Source organism: Humulus lupulus, chromosome 5 (assembly GCF_963169125.1).
Source record: "Humulus lupulus chromosome 5, drHumLupu1.1, whole genome shotgun sequence".
NCBI lineage: Eukaryota > Viridiplantae > Streptophyta > Magnoliopsida > Rosales > Cannabaceae > Humulus > Humulus lupulus.
This window is the reverse complement of record NC_084797.1, coordinates 227,551,842-227,579,275: the sequence shown is the minus strand read 5'-3', so window position 1 is coordinate 227,579,275 and position 27,434 is coordinate 227,551,842. Positions and strand designations below refer to the sequence as shown.

Sequence of the window (27,434 nt, the reverse complement as noted above, 5' to 3'; positions counted from 1 at the left end):
TGGGAATGAGAATCTAAAACTATTCTTATGTTTTGTTCAAATTTGAAAGGGGTAAATTGATTAATTTGTGTAGGTCTCACATCTATTTTAAAGGTAAAGTGAAACCTTTTATACACAAGAGTTTAATATTACATCTATCCTAAATCCCTCTACACTTTCTAATGCAACTCAACTACTCAAAACAAACACCCCCTAAATAAAATAGTCCAAACTGTAAACACATGTAAAAATGAGAAGACAAGTTCATACAAGTTCATATTGATTAGTCAAATAAATTATTTTAGACTAGCTGACCGGAGATAGCAAAGGCTTATCTGAGAAGAATGCTTTAAGGTTGGCGAAGATTAGCTGGATCATGGAATCAATGGAAGCTTGGGTCGCGACAGCACAATGGGGAGACAGAACAACATTATCCAAATCATACAACTCTTTGGGGACACGAGGCTCGTTCTCAAACACATCAAGACCAGCTCCACCAAGCTCTCCTCGGCTTAGAAAACGAACCAATTCTTGTTCATCAACGAGATCCCCACGCCCCACATTGATGATCACTCCTTTCTTTCCAAGGGCCTTCATAACATCTTTGCTTATTATATGGCGAGTTTCAGTTGTCAGAGTGCAACACACCACAAGAATGTCACTTTCGAATGCGAGATCACTGACATTTGAGAAGTAAAGGAATGGCATAGATGGCCTCTCCTTTCTTGAAGTGTAGGAGATCCTACAGCCAAAAGCAGAAAGCCTTTTTGCTACCTCTAAGCCAATTCTCCCTAGCCCCACTATCCCAACTCTCTTCCCTCCTATCTGCAATTACAACAGTTAAAGATCATAAACACTACACAAATAAGTGGCTTTTTAAACACTGGTACAGAAAGAAAAACAGAGTTACAATCTGTCAAATTCTCATGAGCACTCTCTGTGCCTAAACAAACAATCCAAAAAAACGCATAAAGAAAAGAACCCACTTGCATCTCTTTTATATAAAGTGGGTAGATAACAAAAATTATTGGTTTTAACAGTTTTTTTTAACAAAATATTAAAGTATATTCTTATATTTAACAAAATATTATTATATTTAACGATAGATTGCAAATATAACTTAAACTTAAATAAAATTAATTAAATAAATTAAAATTTATATATTTTTTAGATATTTTACTATAATAGTTATTTAAAAATAATAAAATCATACGTTTTATAACTTAAATAAAATTTAATTAAACTTCATATATGAGAATAATATCATATTAAACATTTAATATAATCTATTATCAACTAACAACAAATTTAAAAAAAAACTAGCAACAAATTTAAATTTAATTAAAATCCGTATAATATATATATACTATTAATACTATATTAATATAATTAATATATATAATAAAATCTAACAACAGCAAACTTAACATATGTTTTATAATCTAAATAAAATTAAATTATGTATATAATTTTAGAGTTGTATGTATATACATGTTTTAATATTAACATATGTTTTATAACTTAAATAAAATTTAATTAAATTTAAACTTTACCCGTTAGAATAACATCATATCATCTAGCAACAAACTTCTTTTAAAAAATAAAATAAAATAAAAAATAGCAACAAACATAAATTTAAAATTCATGTATAATATTAATATTATATTAAACATGTAATATATAATCTGTTGTTGTCACTGCCAAATTAAAAAATTGTAACAAACAGAAACTTAACAAAACTAAATTAATAACAAGACATTTTAAAGATATTTTATGATAAATTAAATAATTAAATTATATTTATTTAAAAATAATAAACCTACATATCATTTTTTATCTTATAAATTTGTGTAAGTTTGTTTTTTTATTAAGTGATTAGAGCTCTTTTTATTCATCAAATTCGCCAAAGGACACTGTGAGATACATTAGAAATTAAAAATAGTTGATGCATGTATACTACTCTACATTATGACTTTTTCTATTCTTATTTTATTCTATTATTGATTTATTTTTCTATATTATTGTAATTTATATATATATGTCATGTAGCCATGTAAATATATATCCATATTAATGTTGTATTTAAATGTGTATATGTAGAGATTATTCATATAACTATTTATATATACTATAGAATTGTAATTCATTATATTATATATATATTAAAAAAAAGTGAACCAACAATTTTTATTAAAATTATAGACAATGTTTATAATGAACAAATTTTGTCCATATATTGAAAGTCCAATAAGTTGGGCCCAATCCAACAAATTAAACTGACTAAACCAATCGGGCCTATTAAGACATATGTCAAGCCCAACATGGCACCCTGACTAGTAATACAAACCTAGCCAAACATAAGTAGAAGGCCATGATAACTAATCAGATCACCCAACTGGACAATCCATACCCAGGTCGGATCCGATTACACTCTGTCAGCCAAGGGAAAGGAATGAGTGGAGAGTGATACGACTCATCCTAGGAAAGGCGGAAGGTAACCGCTAGGAGCGAGTTAGACGGATCAGGTGGACGAAAAGGCAACGATATGGAAATGAACTATAAGAAGAATCCTAAGGGGATGAATCGGGGGATCGGATAGTGAGTATTCAAAACTACTAGACTGGACGAGATTCTCGGTAACAGAATTAGTCAGCCTGACCTGACCTGACCGGACCGCCTAGCGCCGTCGTCACTACCGTGATAATCATTCTCAATTGTTCTCATTCTTGATTACCTTGCAATTTTACGATTTATATTACTTTCAATAACAATCCAACTGACTTGAGTATCGGAGTCCCTTTGGTTGACACCCCACAGGTGCTACCAATTGAACTTTCCGTTCCTCTATTTGTTCTTAATAGGTTGCTGGTGCCCGTTTAATCAATTGTAGGAAATCACATCTACAATTTGGCGCCCACCATGGGGCCCTAGAAACCAGACCACCGACAAAGAATTATAGAGTTCATTTTGAGAGCCATGGCCGACGCACAAGAGAGGTCCGACCTAGCTGCCCAACTTGCCGCCCTAACCGAGCAGATGAACAAGGAGCGTGAGAATAGGGAGATGGTTGAGGCGGAAAACACTGGACTTTTTGTATAGATCAAGGCACTGAAGTCTCAAAACCAAGGAGTACAATCATCTTGCTTTAGGGTTTTAGTCAACCCAATGCAATCTTTGGGAAACGGCACTCCAGATGCCTACAATGGCAGATCTGATCGACTTGAGGTGGATCTGACATCCTCGGTAAGAAATAGTAACACTCCTATTAATCAACATAACACTGTGAATGCACCTTCCAATGCAGGTGATCGTACGATCCTCAATAGTAGAAACAGCTAGTTAGCCTACGTGGCCAATCAAACGACTCTGGGTGCTGGAGTCAGTCAGTCAGCCCTAGGCAGACAAACCAATGCACTTGAAGGCAAACAAACGACTTTCGGGGTCGAGACCAGTCAATCGATCCTTGGAGCTGGACCATCCGTTAGACTCGAAGTTAGCCAGCCTCCCCCTAGAGTTGGAGTCAGCCAACTTCCCCCTAGAGCGGGAGCCAGCCAGGTGTAACATGACGGCCTTGATGGCATGTTACAAGCTAGGATGGCGCTCGGTCAGATGCGCACGCGAGGATGCATGCTGGTGAGCATGCTGATGCCTAGTTTGTACGGCAGTGGCATTTTCGTAAATATCTTCAATAATGCCCGGAAATGGACGAGACTTGGTAGGTTCCATATTGAAGGGTCAATGAACGCAATGGTATGATCGGATTTGGGAGATTCGGAGAATTGGTGAGCTGGAAGCCAAATATGTCTCCCAAGCAAAAATCATATATGTTCATGGTAGAAGGCTAAAAGCTCAGAAGGCTATTTGTAGGGGGAGCACCTGGTGTCAGCTCTCCACCACCCCCTGGCGCAGGTGCGTCAAGTGAGCTACTACTAGTTGGGAGGACTAGTAGGGCGGGCATATGAGGACCACGAGGGGACTCATATGTCTCCATGAGTAGGAGTACTCATGGACCGCCCTGGTAGTGCGTCGAAGTGTGCTGCCAGAGGTTTAAGGGTACGGTTCCCTTGGCTTGCCGGGATGCCTCTTGCATGGAACGTGGCCCAACCCTTCAAGAGATGTCGTGGCGCGCCATGGCCATGAATCTCTACACGAGATGGCACGAGAAGTCATTCGTGGGACTTGTTAGCATGCAAGCATTGGAGGGTGCACTATGCTAGAGCAGGACAGAGGTCCAGTGTGTGCTACTAGTCTGGCAGCCAGTCTCGAGGGCCTGCCAACATGCAAGATGGTATGGTGCCTTGAGGATTAGACCATGGACGTATTAAAGTCCTTGGTCTGTGACGTGAGCTAATCGGATAGTATCGAATGGGGCATGATGAGAGGTGTTGGCACGTCAGCTTGGTGTTGGCTCTTGGCCACACATGCTACCTTGACTTGCGAATGTATGGGTGAGCATCGGTGTTGGGATTTGCCTTGCCATAGTGAGAACCTATGGACAGTGTGAGTGTCTTGGCTAGATAGCCTTGATGCCTGATTGCACTCATAGATGCTTGAGAGCATGACTCAGCAAGAGTTGTTCGAGAGACGGAAGTGTGCAAAGGCACACGGTTGCGCGAAAAATGTGCCTATTGTTATTCGAATGGTTGGAAGGCTGACCTTGGCTCAGAGGAGTCAAGGTGCCGCACGGGCATTTCCGCTGTCAAAATGTCAGCCCGTGACACCAGGCAGCCCTTGGAGCTGGAGTCAACCAGGCAGCACTTGGTGCCAGTCAGACCGGACACGAACATAGCCTATCACTGACCAACAAGCCAGCCCGCCAAGTGTCACGGGCTGACATTTTGACAGCGGAAATGCCCGTGCGGCACCTTGACTCCTCTGAGCCAAGGTCAGCCTTCCAACCATTCGAATAACAATGGGCACATTTTTCGCGCGACCGTGTGCCTCTGCACACTTCCGTCTCTCGAACAACTCTCGCTGAGTCATGCTCTCAAGCATCTATGAGTGCAACCATGCATCAAGGCTATCTAGCCAAGACACTCACACTGTCCATAGGTTCTCACTATGGCAAGGCAAATCCCAACACCAATGCTCACCCAGACATTCGCAAGTCAAGGTAGCATGTGTGGCTAAGAACCAACACCAAGCTGACGTGCCAACACCTCCCATCATGTCCCATTCGATACTATCCGATTAGCTCACGTCACAGACCAAGGACTCCCATACGTCCATGGTCCAATCCTCAAGGCACCATACCATCATGCACGTTGGCAGGCCCTCGAGACTGGCTGCCAGACTAGTAGCATACACTGGACCTCTGTCCTACTCAAGCATAGTGCACCCTCCAATGCTTGCATGCTAACAAGTCCCACGAATGACTTCCCGTGCCATCTCGTGTCGAGATTCGTGGCCATGGCGCACCACGACATCTCTCGAGGGTTTGGGCCACGTTCCATGCAAGCGGCATCCCGGCAAGCCAAGGGAACCGTACCCTTAAACCTCTGGCAGCACACTTCGACGCACTACCGGGGCGGCCCGGTAATGTCCATGAGTACTCCTACTCATGGAGACATATGAGTCCCCTCGTGGTCCTCATATGCCCGCCCTACTAGTCCTCCCAACTAGTAGTAGCTCACTTGACGCACCTGCGCCAGGGGGTGGTGGAGAGCTGACACCAGGTGCTCCCCCTACAAAGAGCCTTCTGAGCTTTTAGCCTTCTACCAGGAACATATATGATTTTCGCTTGGGAGACATATTTGGCTTCCAGCTCGCCAATTCTCCGAATCTCCCAAATCCGATCATACCATTGCGTTCATTGACCCTTCAATATGGAACCTACCAAGTCCCATCCATTTCCGGGCAATATTGAAGATATTTACGAAAATGCCACTGCCGTACAAACTAGGCATCAGCATGCTCACCAGCCTGCACCCTCGCGTGCGCATCTGACCGAGTGCCATCCTAGCTTGTAACGTGCCATCAAGGCCGACACGTTACACTCTCCCACACTTCAATTGTCGATGCCCTCATCGACAGACCGCTGGCCAATCTTCCTGCCTCGACTCCTAAGCTCACTCCATGCTTCTTCCGAATCTTGAGTCTGCACTAGTCCCTCTACTACTGTAGAATCACCAACTTGGCGATGATCTCCCACGTCCACCCTTGGACTCGATCACGGACCCCATGCCACCTTCGCTATTCGGAATGCTCCCATGAAGTAGTGCCGCTGCACTCGAATACTCCTTGCATACATGAACTCCTCCGAGTCCATCACGATGTCCCTCCAGTCAACCAAGCAGCCCTTGGAACACTGACCCCAAAGCCAACACATCTTTTGATTGTTGCTTTCCCGCCAATTTTCCAATGCCTACTCTCTTATTGACAAGGACGGAATTAAGGTGCACCCCTCAAGGTGAGGTTCGCAAACCAACCGTTCCCAACGGCACCTACGAAACATCCTTCCATTGAAGGCATGTCTCTCTTCAACGTGGCACTCATGCCAACTATAGCCTTATGCAGTATCTAGTGCATCCTTGCACACAGACTTCGCGAAGTAGTCTCCCAGACTTTTGGCCCTCCGGCCTTACTGCATACCCAAGGCTTGATGTGAAATGGCCACTCCTGACCATAAGCATCACTGCTCCTCTAAGCTTCTACAATGTGGTCAATGATCTGACATCATTCGAAACCACTGCATTGCCTTCTGGCTCGTGCTCATGCTGACTCTCAGCATCGTGCCTCAAGTTCTGACCCCAAATCAACCTTGCCTAACTCTAGACGACCTGTTGAATCTTGACAAGCTTGACTGCACTTTACCTCACTCTTGAGGTCTGAAGTTGTCCCAATCCGCTATCTCCCTTCGGCATATGTTCTCTGAATCATTCGGCTTGTGTTCCCATAAACACGTGTCCCCATAAAACACTAAGCATATCTTATAACATGCTGCAAAACCTGCCCAATCTTGATCTCAGCCTACGCCCATGCATATTGTCTATCTGCAGTTTCAATTGGTCACCTGACCTACTCGCATCAGTCATGCATGTCTTCGCACTGTACAACCCATCTGTTGTTGTGTTTCTCTCTAGATTCACACACCAAAACTGAACAAGTACCCTGACCCTTCGAACATATGAATTAGTGGGCTCCCCCACTTCAACTTGGGAATAACTTCTTTTCTCGAGGTGTACCTCTCAAGGTATAGCTCGCAAGCTAACCGCTTTTCTCGTGCGGTCCCTCGTTCCATTTATCACTTTTGAAGATTATGTTGAACTAATGTCTCGGCCATTCTGACTCTTCGCCCCTCGACATAACTACGTTACCTTAGTACCTGAGTCTTGTTGACTTTCACCTTAGGCAAACGTTGCACTGATGTTACCTTAGTACCTGAGTCCTGACGACTTTCACTCTAGGTAACTGGCTCTGTCTTTGTCTCTGAGTCTCCTTGACTTTACATTCTGAACAACTAACGATCTCCATGATAACTCATCTCGATGCTTTTGTAATGGAACATCGGTCTGCTATTTGGATGTTTGAACCGTGAAGGTCTCTCCCCCACTTCAACTGTTGGCGTCCTCGAAAACTTGCCCACACGCAAGAACGTCTGACCGCCCCAAGTCTTCATGCACACAACAAATCTAGAAGTGCCCCCCGTAGGATGTGACTCTCGAGTCAACTACTTCGTGTAGCACCACTGTCGATTCCCTTATGCATGCACTGTCCAATTAGCTATCTAACTGCTCTATACTAGCATCTCGCCCCTCCGGGCAGCTTCTCTCGGCTTCTATGGTCACTAAGTCCCAATAGCAAGGCCCTCCGGCCCACATTTAAACTCAAGCACCATCTCTGCCTCCTTAAGCCTTCTTGCAGTACTAAGTTTCCCTGACGCAGCCCTCCAGCGCTCTCGAAACTCTAGTACTATTCTGACCACTGCGAGCGGTCTACTCGGCCCTGCTGGCCTTTGATGCATATATTCCACAACATAGAATATCTTACAATGCTCTAGTGTTGCTCACACAAGCTAACATCTCTGTGAGCCAACACGTCCCACTCAATTGTCTCGGCGTCTCCCCTCCGGACTAGAACAAGTAAACATGCAAACACTTCCAAGTACGACTGCCCTCTGACGATCGCGGCCACGACCACCTTGGTCTCCCTGTGATGCCATTTGGCACACAAGTAGCAACTGAAGCATTCCATGCTCAACTTTATCTAGTTCCCCAAAGCTGTCCACTCTCGACTTCTGTCGTGACTGACAAGCGTCTGACGGCCACTATTATGCTCACTCACTATTGCGTACAAGTTCCCTTTCCAACAACAGCGCTCCACGCGACTTACACTGTCACTCAGGCAAACCTGAACTAGTGAACCAAGCATAAAACCTTGACCTCTCGATCAAACCTTGTCTCATGTCAATGAGTTCCAACTCTTTTGTAGCACCTCTCCACAATTGCACGTGGTTGTTGTCTTTCTAGCATCTCTGAACTTTGATTCGAAGCAGCCATAACTTGTCCCCTCTCTAGGATGTCCAGTATTCCCACGAAGAAGAGCAACCAAGTCTCATCCCGTCTCAGCCTACTGATCCTTTCTAGGTGACTAAAAGGCTCAATGACATCTGTCCAAGCATCCAGACCATTATGGTCCTTCAGCACGCCTACATCCTTTCTAGGATGGGCCAACCAGGTTCACCCCAACTTGAGATGAACCTGGCTCTGATACCAACTGTCACGGGCTGACATTTTGACAGCGGAAATGCCCGTGCGGCACCTTGACTCCTCTGAGCCAAGGTCAGCCTTCCAACCATTCGAATAACAATGGGCACATTTTTCGCGCGACCGTGTGCCTCTGCACACTTCCGTCTCTCGAACAACTCCCGCTGAGTCATGCTCTCAAGCATCTATGAGTGCAACCATGCATCAAGGCTATCTAGCCAAGACACTCACACTGTCCATAGGTTCTCACTATGGCAAGGCAAATCCCAACACCGATGCTCACCCAGACATTCGCAAGTCAAGGTAGCATGTGTGGCTAAGAGCCAACACCAAGCTGACGTGCCAACACCTCCCATCATGTCCCATTCGATACTATCCGATTAGCTCACGTCACAGACCAAGGACTCCCATACGTCCATGGTCCAATCCTCAAGGCACCATACCATCATGCACGTTGGCAGGCCCTCGAGACTGGCTGCCAGACTAGTAGCATACACTGGACCTCTGTCCTACTCAAGCATAGTGCACCCTCCAATGCTTGCATGCTAACAAGTCCCACGAATGACTTCCCGTGCCATCTCGTGTCGAGATTCGTGGCCATGGCGCACCACGACATCTCTCGAGGGTTTGGGCCACGTTCCATGCAAGCGGCATCCCGGCAAGCCAAGGGAACCGTACCCTTAAACCTCTGGCAGCACACTTCGACGCACTACCGGGGCGGCCCGGTAATGTCCATGAGTACTCCTACTCATGGAGACATATGAGTCCCCTCGTGGTCCTCATATGCCCGCCCTACTAGTCCTCCCAACTAGTAGTAGCTCACTTGACGCACCTGCGCCAGGGGGTGGTGGAGAGCTGACACCAGGTGCTCCCCCTACAAAGAGCCTTCTGAGCTTTTAGCCTTCTACCAGGAACATATATGATTTTCGCTTGGGAGACATATTTGGTTTCCAGCTCGCCAATTCTCCGAATCTCCCAAATCCGATCATACCATTGCGTTCATTGACCCTTCAATATGGAACCTACCAAGTCCCGTCCATTTCCGGGCAATATTGAAGATATTTACGAAAATGCCACTGCCGTACAAACTAGGCATCAGCATGCTCACCAGCCTGCACCCTCGCGTGCGCATCTGACCGAGTGCCATCCTAGCTTGTAACGTGCCATCAAGGCCGACACGTTATACCAAGCAACCACAAGCTCTTTTTCGATCCAAGATCTCGAGTTGCCTCGAAAGTTGGTTAAGATGGAGGCGTTCATCCAACGGATTCCTGGGATGCCGACTCCAATTAAGAAGAGTGCAACAAGCTGTTATGTAGACTCTCCATTCGTAGACGACATTGCACTAGTGGAGATGCCAAAGAAGTTCAACTTCCCAACTATGAAGATGTTCGACAGGACGTCTGACCCAAATGATCACATTGCACAATACCGACAGAGAATGTTCACCGTGGACATCCCACGCGACATGAGGGAAGCGTGCATGTGTAAGGGGTTTGGTTCAAGTCTAATAGGACCAGCCCTCTAGTGGTACACAAATTTACCTAATAATTTTATCTCTACTTTTGCACAATTAACTGATACTTTTGTTGAGCAATTTGCAAGTAGCAGAAAGTTAGCAAAGATATCAGAAGACTTGTATGCGATTTTCCAAAGGCGGGGCGAACCTTTGAGGGATTATGTTGGACGCTTCAACAAAGAAAAGGTGTCCATCAACAATTGCAATCAGAACACCGCCGTCGCAGCCTTTCGCAAAGGTCTCCGACCTGATTCGGACCTCTACAAAGAGCTAACCAAGTATCCATGCAAGATGATGGAAGACGTTCTAGCCAAAGCCTGGGCATAGATCAAATGGTAAGAAGACGAAGTCAATTACTATCGATCCTCCCCACGGAGAGAGACTCGGAGGGAATCTAGGGCAGACAGACGATCAAGTGACAAACGCTCAGAGCCATACCCATTTCCCAACAGATCTAAGAACAGGCGAAGAGACTACAATCGATCATCTGAGACACGCTCTCGAGATGGACCCAAAATACCAGAGTATAATCTTTCAATCTCACCAGCAGAAGTAGTGTTGCCATTAAAAGGGCTGGGTGACAGAGTGACATGGCCTGAGAAGATGAGAACACCGGCTGATCAAAGAGATAGAACCAAATGGTGTGACTTCCACGCTGACCATGTACACTGCACTGACGAATACATTGCTTTGAAGCTCGAAGTATCAAACCTTCTAAAGCGTGGACACCTGACTGATTTCCTTTCATACAAGGGCAAGCAAACTTTCCAATAGAGGGGAGACATACCAGACGGCTGAAGAGAAGTAACCCCTCCAAGACCACCCATTCATGAGCGAACAGTGAATGTTATAATAGGTGGCTCTGAGGTAAGCAGAGTCACCCATTCAACAACTAGGAGACATACCAGGCAGACCAACTGGGTCGTAGGAGAATCCAGTGGAATAGAGAAGACTACGACCAATTCACCAACTCAAACCATAAGCTTCTCAACATCGGAGTCGGCCAGACTCCCCAATCCACATCATGATGCTCTTGTTATTCAACTTTATATTGCAAATTGTTTAACTAAACACATTCTTATTGATAACGTGTCCTCAGCTAATACATTGCAAGACAAAGATTGTGAGAAAGACTACTGTCCTCATTGGCTTCAGTGGAGAACAAAAGAACATGGTAGGGGAGATTGAGCTACCTGTCTACCTTGAGGGGGTCAACTTGTGCACGGGGTTCCTGGTGGTAGACTCCCCTTTTCCTTACAATGTCATTCTGGGCTGACCCTGGATACATGAGATGGAAGTCGTACCATCAACCTATCACCAAGTTCTGCAGGTTCCCAACCAAATGGGGAGTCAAGGAGATCAGAGGACAGCAGAAAGATTCAATGGCATGCTATCAAACTACCATGAAGGCCAAGCCTGCACAATCATAGCAATTACAGCAAGATGAACTTATTATCTCACAATCTGACTGGCCGAACATAGAGGAGTTAGATGAAGTCCAGATCCATCCAGACTTCCCGGACCACAAAGTCCAAATCGGATCAAAACTAGACCCTAAAATCAGAGTCAAACTCATTGAATTTATCTCTAATAATTATGATTACTTTGCGTGGTCCCATGCGGACATGGCTGGAATTGACCCCGAATTAATTATCCATAAATTGTAGGTTGATCGAGACTACCCACCAAGGAAGCAAAAAAGAAGAAAGTTCCCTCCTGATAGAAACAAGGCAATCAATGAAGAGGTCCAACAGCTCATAGAGAATGGATTCGTAAGGGAGGTCCAATATCCCGAGTGGCTGGCCAACGTGGTGATTGTAAAGAAAAAGAATGGAAAATGGCGAGTGTGTATCGATTTTATAGATCTCAACAAGGCGTGCCCCAATGACTCATTCCCATTGGCACACATAGACATGCTAGTAGATGCCACAGCCGGCCATGAGCTCCTAAGCTTCATGGACGCATACTCAAGATACAACCAAATACTAATGCACCCAGACGACCAAGAGAAGACAACTTTCATGACCAATCTGGGCTATTATGCTACAAGGTCATGCCATTCAGACTAAAGAATGCAGGGGTGACTTACCAACACTTGGTGAACAAACTGTTTGCAGACATGCTGGGGAAGACTATAGAAGTTTATATCGATGACATGCTCGTCAAATCTTTCATGGCAGAAGACCACATCAATCATTTAAAACAGTCATTTGATATTCTTAGGAAATATAACATGAAGTTTAATCCTACAAAATGTTCATTTGGTGTGACTACAGGGAAATTCTTGGGCTATTTGGTGACTCAAAGAGGGATCAAAGCCAACCTAGCTCAGATAGACTCTATCCTAAAGATCCTGTCTCCCAAGTGCATCAAAGACGTACAGAAGCTAACCGGCAGAATAGCCGCATTATGCAAATTCATTTCAAGATCTTCAGAGCGGTGCCATCTGTTCTTTAATACATTGAGAAAATAAAAAAACTTTGAATGGACAAGTGAATGTGAAGAGGCACTAGCACAACTAAAATAGTACCTGACTAGCCCGCCTCTCCTCTCAAAGCCAAAAGACAATGAGACACTATTCGTCTACCTAGCAGTATCTGAGACGGTAGTCAGTGCAGTCCTAGTCCGAGAAGAGGAAGGCAAGCAATCTCCAGTCTACTATGTAAGCAAAGCCTTGCTTGATGCAGAAACCCGATATAGCCAATTGGAGAAGCTTGCACTAGCACTCATCCACGCAACAAGGAAGTTATGCCCGTACTTCCAGTGCCATCCAATAGCGGTCCTGACCACCTTCCCGTTCAAAACAGTCCTCCATAAACCGGAACTATCAGGCAGACTTACTAGGTGGGTGGTAGAGCTCAACGAGTACGACGTAACATACAAGCCACGTACTTCCCTCAAATCTCAGGTATTAGCTGACTTCATTGCAGATTTTACACCTAACATGCATGTGCGGGCAGAGAAAGAACTTTACTGTTTGACCGAGGGACAATCAGCTGGAATCTAGAAGTTGCAAGTAGATGGCTTAAGTAACACTAGAGGAAATGGACTCAGACTCATACTAACTTCACCAAGGTGACATAATCGAACAAGAAATCCGGTGAGGGTTCAAAGCTACCAACAATGAAGCCGAATACGAAGCAATGATAGCTGGACTCGGGCTAGCCAAGGACATGGGAGTCAAGAGGATCATGGTATTCAGTGATTCCCAGTTGATAGTTAACCAAATGCAAGGTAGATATCATGCTCGGGATAACAAGATGACATCCTACCTCAACAAGACCAAAGAATTGCAGTCAGACTTCGATGAGTTCACCATCAACCAAGTACCAAGAGGGGAGAACAGTCATGCAGATGCATTAGCAAACCTTGGATCTTCCATCCAAACAACCGACCCCAAGACGATACCAATAGTATATCTCCAATGGCCAGCTGTCTGGAAAGGTGAAGAAGAGCAAGTTAGTGACATCTCCAACAACCGAACATGGATGACTCCAATAGTCGAGTACCTGGAGCAGGACATACTTCCTGAAGATAAGAACGAAGCACGTCGGGTCAAGGCTCAATCAATCTGCTTCACTATTATATGAGGTAAACTCTACAAACGTTCCTTTTTTTGGTCCAGATTTGAGATGCATTAACCCTGCAAAGGCCAAGTACGTACTGGCTGAGTTGCATGAAGGAGAGTGCGGCAACCACTCTGGAGGACGAAGCTTGGCGCACCGTGCCCTAACACAAGGCTACTACTGGCCAACTATGCGAGCCGACTCCTCCAACTATGCAAGATGATGTGACAGATGCCAATAGTTCGCTCAAATATCCTGCCAACCTCCAGAGCATCTCATCTCAATCACATCCTTTTGGCCATTCATGAAATAGGGGATGGACATAGTAAGCAAGCTTCCAACCGCACCAGGACAAAAGGTGTACATGCTTGCAGTAACTAACTACTTCAGGAAGTGGATCGAAGCAAACTCATTCCACCAAGTCAGAGACCAAGAAGTAAAGGGATTCATTTGGAAGAATGTAATCTGCAGATATGGAGTACAAAAAGAGATCGTGGCGGATAACGGTTCTCGGTTCATCAGTTTTGACTTCCAAGACTTCTGCAAATTATGGAATATCAAGCTCAGCTTCTCCACACCAAGGTATCCCTAAGCAAATGGACAAGCAGAGTCATCCAACAAGACTATCATGAGCACCATCAAGAAGCCCCTTGAAAAAGCTAAGGGAAGATGGGCTAACGAATTGCTAGGAGTCCTATGGTCCTATCGCACAACAGCTAGAACATCAACAAGAGAAACACCTTTCTCTCTAGCCTATAGTATGGAAGTAGTCATCCCAACCAAAAGTGAAGTCCTCACAGCCAGATATGAGCTTACTACATATGAACATAATTGGGAGAACATGTGCCATGAGCTCAACACAGCTGACGAAAAAAAGGGAAAGAGCTTTAGTGAGGATGACTGCCTATCAACAAAGCGTCGCAAGACACTACAACAAGCACGCCTGTACTCGGACATTCAAAATTGGAGTTTGGGTCTTTCGAAGAGTATTCCAGAACACCAAGGAATTTAGAGCAGGTAAGCTCACCCCTACCTGGGAAGGTCCCTGCCTGGTCACTAAGGTAGTTGGACATGAAGCATACAAGCTACAAGCCTAAGAGGGACGCGACATCAACAATAGCTGGAACACAATCCACCTAAAACAATATCACACTTGAACTCTACCTACTCTTCCATACTTCTCTTTCATCTATTGATCTTACGAGATCTTAAATCAACCACGTACTGACACTATCATCCAGGAAGTGTCAGAATTACATTTGGGCTTGATCCCTGAAAAGGGTATGTAGGCAGCTTTACGGAGTGCAGTCCCATTATCATCCATTGTGATTTTTGAACCTGACCGGCAAAGTCAGACAGACGAACTATACTGACCACGAGTCAGCCTAACTGCAAAGCCCAGTCAAGTACAACATAAAAAGTCTAAGTCTAAAATAACAAGTATATTACACTTAAACTAAGGGAAAAGGAAGGGTAAATCAATAAGATAAGAAGAATCAATTAGGCAATCGTCCGAACATGACATACATAAATACAAAAAGATAACAACAAAATACAACAAAATAAAGTTACAAGTTAAACCAGCCAGCCATACACGAACGAACTGGACATGTTCAACTAACTAGAACAAATGAAATAGTAAAAGGCACTACAACAACACAACAAAACGAAGCCAGTTCGAGAAGTCTAAAAGGTTTCATACTAATATAGTCATTCGATAGAGTAAAATAACTAAACAGAGTAACAAGTCAATCATCCTAGAGTAGATCAACAGTGGTGAGATCCCCAAAAGAAGCGGTCACCTTAGCGGCTTGAGCAGCCTCCTCAGCTTTCATCTTCTCCAACCTTTCCAAGTCGGAAATGTACTTGGTGATGTCCCATTGATCAACCATGCCATTGCGATATTGAATTGCCATATGGCCTTGACATTGTATTTCAGCCTCCAATCCAACCATCAGGAAACGATGTTCCAGTTGGGCAACCTAACTCCGAAGTCCATCCAATTCAGCTAAATGCAACCTCAATCGAGTAGCATCCACCTCCTTAGCCTCAAGCAGAGACTAAAGAATCTTAATAAGGTCATTATATTCCTTTGTAGCTTTCCCAAGCTTCTTATTCTCATGTCTAGGGGAATCACGATCACCCTTTACCATTTTCAGAGTCGTTTGTAAGGTCTGGATGGTCTAATTTAGATGGATGACTCCTTGTAATCCCTACAGTAAAATCATACTCATAAATCACCAAGCAAAAATAATAAAGCAGAATAACCAAAGAGAAGGGTCAAGAATCACTGACCTGAAAAACATGGGCCAAAGCAATCTCTCCAGACTTATCTGGGTCAACCTTGTTGAGCTTTTCTGTAACAACCCAAAATTACTAATAAGGCTTAAGGGCCTTGATTAGTGAGCCGGGAGGGCACAATTGGTAATTATGTGAATTACTAGTCAAAAGCATGATTATGTGATATGCATGATCCTATGATTATATGGATATGTGAGATGCATGTTTATGAGTATTAGATAAGCATGCGGGTCCTGTTTAGCTTGTAAGGGCATAATTGTAATTTTGGCCCGTTAGGGCATAAATGTGATTATTTGTGATAAACTGTTGAGACCACATTATTATGTGGATATATATTTGCCGCATACGGCACGAGGCGATCCTAGGGAGCAAGTTAGCGGAAAAGTCACAACGGGACCTGATACCCAACTCAGGGCGAGTCAAGGTGTATTTTGGATAATAGACTTTTATTTGGGATATTGAGTTATGAAATTAAATAATTGGAGATATATTTGAAGTTAGAAAGTCCGGGAGGGGATATTGGAGAAATTTACCATTTTACCCTCAGGGACGTTTTTGGTACCCTGAGCCTTAGGATTAACTTAAGAGGCTTAAGTTAGATAAAACAAAAGGTAAGAAGTGTTTAGAAGGCTGCCTGAACCAACTCTGCCTCTCCAGTTGCTCTCTCTTGCTTCCTCTAGAGACATTTTCTCTCAAGTTAACCATTGAAGCTAAGGAGGAGTCTTGGGCTAGGAATCACTTGATTTAAGGCTAGGAACTTGGGGATTAGCTCTGCAACTACTAGGTGGATTTGTTCTTATGAAAAGGTAAGCTTTTAATTATAGTTTAGCACTTGAATTCTGTGAATTGCTGGCTGTTTTTAGAGGTTTATGAGCTTTTGGGTTTCAAGGATTGAAGTGTGATTGTGATGAGTCTTTAGGCTAGTTTTCATATGGGTTTTGTTGCTGGAAGTATATTAGAACTGTTGTGATAATTAAAATATGTTATTGAGATGATTTTGGGTTAGTTTGGTTGAGATTTGGTAGATGAAAATGGAGATTTTTCTGGGTTCGAAAGGGTCAGGCCGCGACCCTCTAGAACAGATGTGCACCAGGAAGAAGGGCGGGTCACGGACCGTGTGTGTTGTTTGGGGAGGCTTGGCCTCTGGTAGGGGGCAGGCCGCAGCATGGAGGGCCTACTTAAAGGCATTTTTGGCCTTGAGGAGGTTTAAGGTGCGGGGACTTAACCTAGGGTGCTCGGGATCGATTCCACTACCGTGCTTGGTGGAATTTGATGTCTCGAAGGCTAGAACTTGGTCCGGAAACCTTTATTCATTTATTGTTGATGGAATCCTTTATCATGGTTGTGACTAGGTGTACGCTAGGGCTCGGGGCAGGATCGTGCTCGAGGGTCGTCTTTCTTAATCAAAGCACTCGGAATTAAAGGTAAGAAAACTGCACCCAGTTGTGATTTATGATGGGACTAAGGGTTCCCTATTCTTGTATGCATTATGTAAGGTGGTATTATGCCATGTGAATGTAAAACAAACGACCTAAGAGTGTCGGAGTTTATATTAGCGCACAGGACGCGGCTCGGTCACTGGTAGCTGAGGACAGCTTAATAATCACTGAGCTCGGTTTAAGCGGACCGGAGTCAATGGGTTGAACACTAGGCTTGGCCTAAGTGAGCCAAAGACAATGGATTAAACAGAGGGTGCGGCCTAAGGGCATCGACCCTAGTTATTTCATGACATGTGTACTGTTGTTCACTTGATGTATATGATATAATGAATATCTAGTTGTTAGATCATTGGTTTATCGTCTATTATCCTTGATTAAGTGAATGCTATAGCTTGCTGGATAATTGATTAATGTCTTGTGAATCATTTGGTTGTGTTTTGTGACTATTTGGTTATTGATATTGATTGTGCTATGATATTATAGTTTTCTTGCTGGGCCTAGGTTCACGGGTGTTGCGTGGTGCAGGTAAAGGCAAGGGTAAAATGAATCGACCATGGGTTGGAGAGCTCTGGGGGTGAGATGTACATTGTCAGCTGCTCGGCCGCCACGGTCGAGGGATGGTACAGGGACGGAAACCTAAAATGTGTATTTTGCCATTAGAGTGGCCTTGGTTATCTATAACATTTGGAAATCTTGTATATATGTCATTTAAACCCTGATTTGGGATCCCATGTACCAAACATTTATTTAACTGAAAATTATTCGTTTATAACCAAAATCTTTTAAACCTAACTTGTTTATGTCTTTAGATTCACATTTTTATTTAAATGACTTGGTTAGCAAGTCTCGAACTATTTTAAACACACAGTGTAACGGTCTTGGTTATCCAAGGCGTTACATTTTCCTTATCCTTAGGCCATAACAATTTGTTAACCTCACCCAAGTGAGGCCCCACGTCCGAATAAGCGCAGGTTGAAGACGGAAACGAAAGCGAGACATAATCATTGAACATGTCAGGCAAGTCAAGTGGAGTGGGTCTTCTCTTTGGTCTACGACTCTTTGGAAGCGCAACTAGCTCTTCAGGAGTAGCCGGCTCCCCCTCGGCGCTATAACTGCCCCCAGTAGCTTTCTTCGCCCGAAGCAAGCGATCCAACGCATCCGAGTCGGAAAGGGGAAGGAAATTAGACATATTCTCGTCTGTAGGGAATCAGTCATCCAAGTCAGTCAGAAGAAATGGTTGATACCCAAGAACCTCAAGAGATCTTTTGATAAGAACAATACGAGAAAAGGCACAATTCTAAGGAAGAAGAATACCTTTAGAAACCGTTCGAACGAGACGCCACAACGAAGTATTACAGAGAACTGGCTAGGACAAAAGAAGCTTCCAATGACGCTTGTCTGATGAAATTCCATGAACCCTAGCAACACGACAAGCTGCCTCTCGAGAATCCCACAAATAGGGAGTATGTAGACGGCTTGCAAAACAAATAAACAGACTTGGCAGATAAGTAAAGAAACATCAACAAGAAAGAGAGACCACCATTAACTAATATAATTATACCATCTTTAAACATAAGTAACAACTCACAAGTAGGTTGCCACTCACGAGGGATGCCGTACTCAGCCGGCCATCCCAACTAGTCAAACGAGATAAAGAAGTATCGATACTACCATCTCGTTTTGTCTCTAGAACTTAACTCGTGAATTAAGGGCGGATCCCTCCATTTTACAGTCAATTGAAACCTACCCTTGTCGTGAACATGTTCCTTGAGGTAATAAGCATACAATAACTTAGCAACCCCAAAAGGTATTTTATACAATTCTCTTAGGACTTCTAAACACATTACCACTCTCCAAGAGTTAGGCATTAGTTGACTAGGGGAGATCCTGTGGTAAGAACACAGTTCTAACACAAGCTTGGGGATAGGCAATCGAAGGTTATTTTTGAAAGGAAGCTTGTACATACATACCCAACCAGGCAGGTCCCAATCAGCCCGTTCGAATCTAGAAGGAGCATGAAGGTCAAAATATTCAGGGATATTGAAGTAGTAACGAATGGTAGCCAGCTCATCCAAGCGAATTTGAGATTCAGGATTAGAACTGATAAGCAAATGACTTGGCCTACCACCCTCAATGGGATCATTGCTATCAACACCCTTCCTACTGAAATGGTTATAGTCACCTAACAGCTGCTCAACATGCATTGCTACCGTCACTTTATCACTACCATCCATCCCAGAAAGGCCTTCAACCCCATCACTATCCTCATCCTCAAATGAATAAGACACTTGACCTGGTGAACCAGCACAACTGCCTCGATTGCTGAAAGGCATGAATGCCACCTAGAACAAAACACTAACTACGTTTGGGGAGATAAAAGGAAAGCAGTGGGTGCATAACCAATAAGACACTCTAACAAGTTCAGAGCAATACTCAGTAAGCTAAGAGCAAGCCCACTCAATCAAGTTAACTAAGCCCACCATTAAAAGGGCACCGTATTAGAAACAACTCATGCAACAAGTCCAAATCATGTTATTCATGCTTGCCTTAATAAATACTACATGAAAATAGTGTTGAAACATCTACTAGACATCCTATCACGCATACACTTAAGTCAAGAAAGTAATTGGAGGTGGCTTGGCTAACTAGTCAGCCTGGCTAATCAAACAAACACTACCTATATAGCAAACTACTCTCCCATCATTATTCATGACAAGCAGTAAAAATTCAAGATGTTACCATTCCCTAAGATCAAACACAAACAACTAATAACAGAAAATCGAACAAAAACTACAACTACAAGACGTGAAAAACGACATAAATATCATGGAGAACACGAAGAATGACATAAGAACATTCAAAGCATAAGAAATGGAACAAAGGCTTACCTCTTGAGAGCTTTTTTTTTCAAACTTCCAAGCTTTACTCCAAAGGCTCCAAGATTTGAATGAAAGAGTGAATACACTTCTTCACTTACATAGCCCCAAAAGGGCCTTGGATCGTTGACAACTGTCGATAATCCTTAAAATCTTCATGTAAAATAATTATGAAAAGAGTTGAGCAAGCTTACCTAGGAAGCCTAATCGGCCCAGCTGGCCCCATGCACCCGGGCAATTGGACGCCAAATGCCCATGCGCATATACCATTTGGACACTCGGTCTATCGGCCTTGTGTGACCTTAGGCGTACTCGACCTCTCCTCTAAACCGCCCAAGCACGCTACCTACATGGTCACCCTGCCTTTAGGCTCCCTAGGCGCACTAGGAGCAGTCGACCTCCGACCTCTAGACTCCCTTGGCGCACCAGAAGCAATCGGCCAGGTGCAGTTGGCCACCCGGCCTCTTGATTCCCTAGGCGTACTAGGAGCAGTCGGCCACGCGGCCTGCCTGCTTGCCCGCGCGCAGAAGCCTTGCACCATACCCTCACACCATGCACAACGTGCACGCAAGTGCCCCATAGAGAGCAGTCGGCCTCTCGGCCTACCTACCCAGTCAACCCAGTCAGCCACCTCGACAAAAAAAATGTTAATCGAGAGATATTCACAGGAGATCGTTTACGAACATTATTCGACATTATAAACTCTCTAGTTGAATAAATTCTAACTAGAGAGTGAGGGACAAACTGTAGTGGACAAATTTTTTCCATATATTGAAAGCTTAATAAGTCGGGCCCAATCCAATAAATCAAACTAACTAAACCAATCAGGCCCATTAAGACATACATCAAGCCCAACATGGCACCCGGACTAGTAATACAAACCTAGCTAAACATAAGCAGGAGGCCATGATGACCAATCGAATCACCCAACCAGACAATCCATACCCGGGTCGGATCCGATTACACTCTGTCAGCCAAGGGAAAGGAATGAGTGGAGAGTGATACGACTCATCCCAGGAAAGGCGGAAGGTAACTGCTAGGAGCGAGTTAGACAGATCAAGTGGACGAAAAGGCAACAGTACGAAAATGAACTATAAGAAGAATCCTAAGGGGATGAATCTGGGGATCAGATAACGAGTATTCAAAACTACTAGACTGGACGATATTCTCGGTAACGGAATTAGCCAGCCTGACCTGACCGGATCGCTTAGTGCCGCCATCACTACCGCGATAATTATTCTAAATTGTTCTCATTCTTGATTACCTTGTAATTTTACGATTTGTATTACGTTCAATAACAATCCAACTGACTTGAGCGTCGGAGTCCCTTTGGCTGACTCCCCACTGGTTCTCCCAATTGAACTTCCCGTTCCTCTCTTTGTTCTTGACAAGTTGCTAGTGCCTGTTTAATCAATTGTAGGAAATCACACCTACAATGTTTTGCCCTAATATTTCTAATACATTTATGTCATACATTATATTAAATATCTTTTATTTATTTTTATAATATTATTTATTTATTTAAAATTTATATGATAATTGAAAAAATGTGTAATAAAAATAATATTATGTTTGAATAAATATTTACAAATTTAAAACTAAATAACCTTATATGTTTACAACTTTAAAACTAAGTAAAACAATGCTTCTAGCTAGTATATATATATATTTATAAGACAGCAAGTAATTAAGAAAGAGAAGAATAGTTAAGCTGAGTCTTGAGTTGTTCTCTTCCATGGCGAAGAAGAAGAAGTCGATACGTAGGCCTGAAATTCATGAAGAAGAACAGGTTGAGCTGTTGATACACGATGTGTAGGTTTCGATTGTTTCAGGCCCTGAGGGATTGGAAAATGTAGGCCAGGCAAATGATGGTTTGATTACTCTAGATGCGACTGGGTCTGGGGGTTTGAATCTCGCATGTGAAGCTGATCGACTGAATATTAACACCCAGGGGTCTGATGCTAAGGGAGATGGAATTGGTACAGGTCCGACTGGTGCATCCTGGGCGGATAAGGCAGATGAAGGGGATTTTCAAACTTCGGCCCATCATCAATGGCAGTAGTTCACGGCGAGTAAGTTCTCCTTTTCTGACCAGAAACTAGAATTTACTGAACCATTGTTTAGAGATGGGCAGAAGTTTGCTAAGGTAGATATTGAAGAGGTTAAAGTTCAATCTGCGAATTGGAGTTCGGCAGTGATTTGCATGGTGCTTGGTGCTAACCCTCCAATGGCTGTTTTTGAAGGGTTCATCAAAAGAGTTTGGGGCCATCTAGGGATTGCTCAAATCGCTAGAATGACGATGGGGCTAACTATGGTCAAATTTAACGATGAAGCTACGAGAGATCATGTATTGGAGAATGGTGTGCTTCAATTCGACAGAAAATCTGTTATTATTAGGCCATGGACAACGGATCTCAGTGCAATCCAATTAATTCACTCAATTCCATTATGGATTCATTTACATGACCTTGGGCTTCAGTATTGGGGTAGTAAGTGTATCAGTGCACTAGTGAGCACTATTGGCAAACCGCTTATGGTAGACAAGTTTACTAGGGAGCGTTCAAGAATTCAATTTGCTCGGGTTCTTGGGGAAATGGAGATAATTGATAATCCTTCTAGAAGTCTTTAGTTTATCAATGAGTATGGCTAGATTATGGAACAGGGAGTAGAATATGAATGGTTACCTACTAAATGTAAGGTGTGCTCTGGGTTTGGGCATTCTATGGTGGACTGTCGTAAGGAGCACAAAACTTAGTGGGTGAAAAAAGAAGTTGTGGCTAAAATAGAGGCAGCAGAAGAGAAGAATAAATATTCTGAGGAGCTTAATGAAGAGACACCTGAAGTTTTATCTAGAGCTACTGCTGTAGAGGATAGTTCGGTTCAGAATTCTAAGGAGTTACAACTTCCAGTTTTGGCTAAGTCTAATCATTTGAAGGAAACAAATAAGGGTGAGCAATGTCAAACACCAAGGCGTGTGGAAACACAGGCTAGGCAGGGACTAACAACTGGTAGTAGTACTCCTCCTCCTGGTCAAGTTCAAAAACAGTCAAATAAGTTTGTAGTGCTTCAAGAGCAGAAGAAGGTTGGCAAAGAAGGTAATATTGGACCTAGTTCTTCCAATGGATAATTGTAATATTCTGAGTTGGAACTTGAGAGGGCTGAATAGTTCTAATAAACATATTTCAGTCTTAGATATATGTAGTAGGAATAAAATTGGAGTTGGAGGTTTGTTAGAAACTAAAATGAGGGGGAATAAAATTGTTGAGTTCATGGAGCACAAACTTCCTAATTGGGAGTTTTACTCTAGTCCGACTATTGAGGGCAGACTTTTGATAGTGTGGAGGAGAATCTTTGTGAGAATGACTATTTTGGAAGAATCACATCAGTTTGTTCATTGTATGGTCAAAATGGCTGGTCAGAGGGAAATTTTCTATGTTACTTTTGTCTATGGGTACAATATGATGGAGGGAAGGAGGAGATTATGGCAAGGTCTTAACATGATTTCTCTTTCTGTTAGAGCTTGGATTGTGTTAGGGGACTTCAATGCCCATTTCTCTGGTTTAGACAGATCAAGAGGAAAACCAGTTTTTGGTTTAGAGTTGGCAGATCCTCTTCGTTGGCTAGCTGATACTTAAGTTGAGGCTCTTAAAAGCATTGGTTCCTATTTTCCTTGGACAAACAACCAAGAAGGTTCAGCTAGGATTTACTCTAAGATTGACCATGTTTTCATGAATGAGGAGTGGCTTGATCTATTTCCTCATTCATTGGCTGTATTTAGATGGGAGGTAGTCTCGAATCATTGCTCTCGTGTTGTCACTAACATGCCTATGGAGAAGATGAGAATCAAGCTGTTTAGATTTTATAATTTTTGGACTGCCCATCCAGATTTCAAAGAAGTAGTTATGAGTAGTTGGAGGACCCCTATTAAGGCTACTGGGTTGAGAGCAATATACTTAAAGACTATGAGGCTTAAGCATAGGCTAAAGAAATTCAATAGAGATGCTATTGGAGATATAGATCTGAACTACTATTCGGCTAAGGAGGCTTATCAGGAAGCTCAACTTCAAGCTCAATTTTATCCCCAAGATCACAGCTTGCAAGAGGCAGTTAAGGTGACTGCTGCTGAGTTCACTATACAGGAGCATATGTACCATAGCTTCCTTGCTCAGCGTAGTAAACTTACTTGGATTAGAAAGGGGATATGAACACTTCTTATTTCCATGCTTGTTTGAAAAAACAAAGAGCAGATAACAGTATTGCTACTTATATTACTGAGCAAGGAATTTGATTGATGATTTTTAGGAGGTAGTGGCTCACTTTGTTGACCATTTTAAAAGCTATTTAGGCAGTCCAAGTTCGGCTACTGGCAGAATAGATTTGCAGTGTATTGAGATGGGTTCCAAGCTCTCCATAGATCAGCAACTGCTTCTCTTAAAATCCTTTTCTAGTAAGGAAATCAGGGCTGCATTTTTTGGAATTCACATCACTAAGTCTCCAGGACCAGATGGATTCGACTCTGGTTTTTTCAAAGAGCTATGGCAGGATATTGGGAAAGAAGTCTGTTCAGCGATAGTTCAGAGTTTTGCCACAAGACAATTTCCTTCTGAACTTCATGAGACCACTCTTTCCTTGGTTCCTAAAGTCTCTAATCCAGCTTGGGCTATTGACTACAGACCTATTGCTTGCTGCTCCACTTTGTACAAATGTATGGCTAAGTTGTTATGTTCTCGCATGGCTTTAGTCCTTCCTGTCCTCATTCAGCCGAACCAGGGTGCTTTTGTTAGGGGTCGGTCAGTTGCTCATAACATCATGATATTCCAGGACCTAATCAAGAACTATGGGAGGCCTTCAACTTCTCCTAGATGTGCCATTAAAATAGATCTTAGTAAAGCATATGACACGATTGATTGGCAGTTTCTTGAAGATCTTTTGAGGGCCTTTTGTTTCCCTATGAAATTTATTGGTTGGATAATGGTCTGTGTGAGAAATACTTCTTACTCTTTACTTATGAATGGTAGAGTTCAAGGTAATTTTAAGGGTAAAACGGGGCTGCGACAAGGTGATCCAATGTCTCCCCTTCTATTTGTGCTTATTATGGAGTATCTGACTAGAAGCCTTCAACTTGCTGCTTAGGCTTCTACTTTCAGATATCACCCTATGTGTAAGAGCCTTAAGCTACTCAATTTGTGCTTTGCTGATGACTTGATTCTTTTTTGTAAAGGAACCCTTTCGGCAGTGAGCATTTTTAAAGAGGTCCTAGTAAAGTTTAGTGCGGCTACTGGTTTATCTATCAATACTAACAAGTCTCATATTTACTTTGGAGGAGTCAATGCAACAGAGAGAAGGGTTATTGCTCAAGATATTCAGCTGCCTGAGGGATCCTTTCCTCTTAGGTATCTCAGGGTACCTATGAGACCAACTAAGTGGAGACATGAGGACTGTGAGATTATTATTCATAAAATCAGGTTGAAACTGTTGCCTTGGACCAGTAGGCATCTGTCATATGCAGGTCGAATGCTTCTTATACACTCAGTTCTTTTTGGTCTTAGGAATTACAGGATGAGTGTCTTTATTTTGCCTTTGAGTATTGTTAAGGAGGTAGAGAAGTTATGCCGAGTATTCCTGTGGGGAGCTTCAGGGAACAGAAGTAAGCTTCATATGGCTTCGTGGCATCAGGTGTGTCTCCCTAAAGCTTATGGATGTCTCAGGTTTAGGGATGGGGCGAATTTGAATAGAGCCTTATTAGCTAAGTACATTTGGGCTGTTTCAGAAAAATAGGACCTTCTTTGGGTCAAATGGATCAAGGAAATCTATCTGAAGGGAGTTAATTTCTGGAGTTATGTTATGAAACCAGATAGTAGCTGGTATTGGAGGAAATTGTGCCATTTAAGGAGCAAATTCAGTAAGATAGAGTTACTTGCTGCTGGGATTTCAGGGAAGTTTAAGCCTTCGAAATTATATAACAGTACCTTAAAACAGCAGCTAGTGGGTTATAAGCATGCAGTTTGGTGTAAGTTGACTCTCCCTAAGCACCAGTTTCTCCTTTGGCAGGTGGTCAATGCTCACCTTCTCACTAGAGACAATTTATCTAGAATCAACTTTCAGTTGAACAACCTCTTACGTCCAGTCTGTGAAGATCAAAATGAAAGTCACACTCATCTCTTTTTTTAGTGCTGTCTGTCCAAGATGACACTTAACCTCATCTTTGCTTGGATTGGGTTTAAAGCCTGGCCTAGTAATTTCAATGGTTGGGTGGTTTGGCTTCACTGTGGGCGGAATGGTATCACTGATTCTATACTGAACTTGGTGTTACAGGTGCTAATTGAAGTTTCTTTCTTCTTGATAAAAAAAAAAAAAGTAATTAAGAAAGAACCATTTTGAAAATAGCTAAGCTAATAGATTGCTGACTAACTGAGACCAAGGTATAAGCATTTTGTTAGTGACTTAATCCATTGACCAAATAGTTTTTAACAATGAAAAGCAGAAACCAACAGAAAAATCTAACCTTTGAGCCAAGTGGGTATTCTCCTCCGGAAGGCCAGAGCCCGGAGCGGACATACCTATCGGCAGCCGAAACTCGTCGCAGAACACCGAATAACAGAGCGACTGCGAAGTCGGCAACGTCCTCAGTGAATGCGCTTCCGGCGTTAGTGACGGCGATGCCTCGTTGCCGACACGCGGACAAGTCAACATGGTCAGTGCCGGTTGAGGATGCAACGATGAGTTTGAGAGAAGGAAGGTGGCGAAGAGTGTCTTCGGTGACTTGGGTTAGCTCCACAACGACGAGAACACGTACGGAGTGAGCATGGCGGGAGTAGAAGGAGTGGAGTGGCAGCGGAGACAGGTGAGGGTCGAGTAAGCGAAAATGGTTCTTCAAAAGATTAGTCAATGGGGGGAAACTAACGGAAGGGGTGCGGTGAATGAGGATCGGAGGAAGGTGTTGGTCATCGGTACTGATCTGATCTTTGACTGAGCTTTTGTTGGCTGCCATGGTTTCTGGCACTTTTGGCTCAGATGAAGTGTTGACTTTATCTTTTTTTTCTCAGAAC

At 43.2% G+C, this 27,434-nt stretch overlaps 1 protein-coding gene across 1 annotated transcript; it reads right to left on the bottom strand.

Annotated features, from left to right (window-relative positions):
• On the bottom strand, positions 1–27,434 carry LOC133778299 (glyoxylate/hydroxypyruvate reductase HPR3-like). The gene is made up of 2 exons (XM_062218181.1): positions 26,891–27,434; positions 1–804 (listed from the first exon to the last, which is right to left on the bottom strand). Exons 1-2 carry the CDS (start codon positions 27,374–27,376, stop codon positions 286–288), a joined length of 1,005 nt encoding a protein of 334 aa, XP_062074165.1. The 5' UTR covers positions 27,377–27,434; the 3' UTR covers positions 1–285.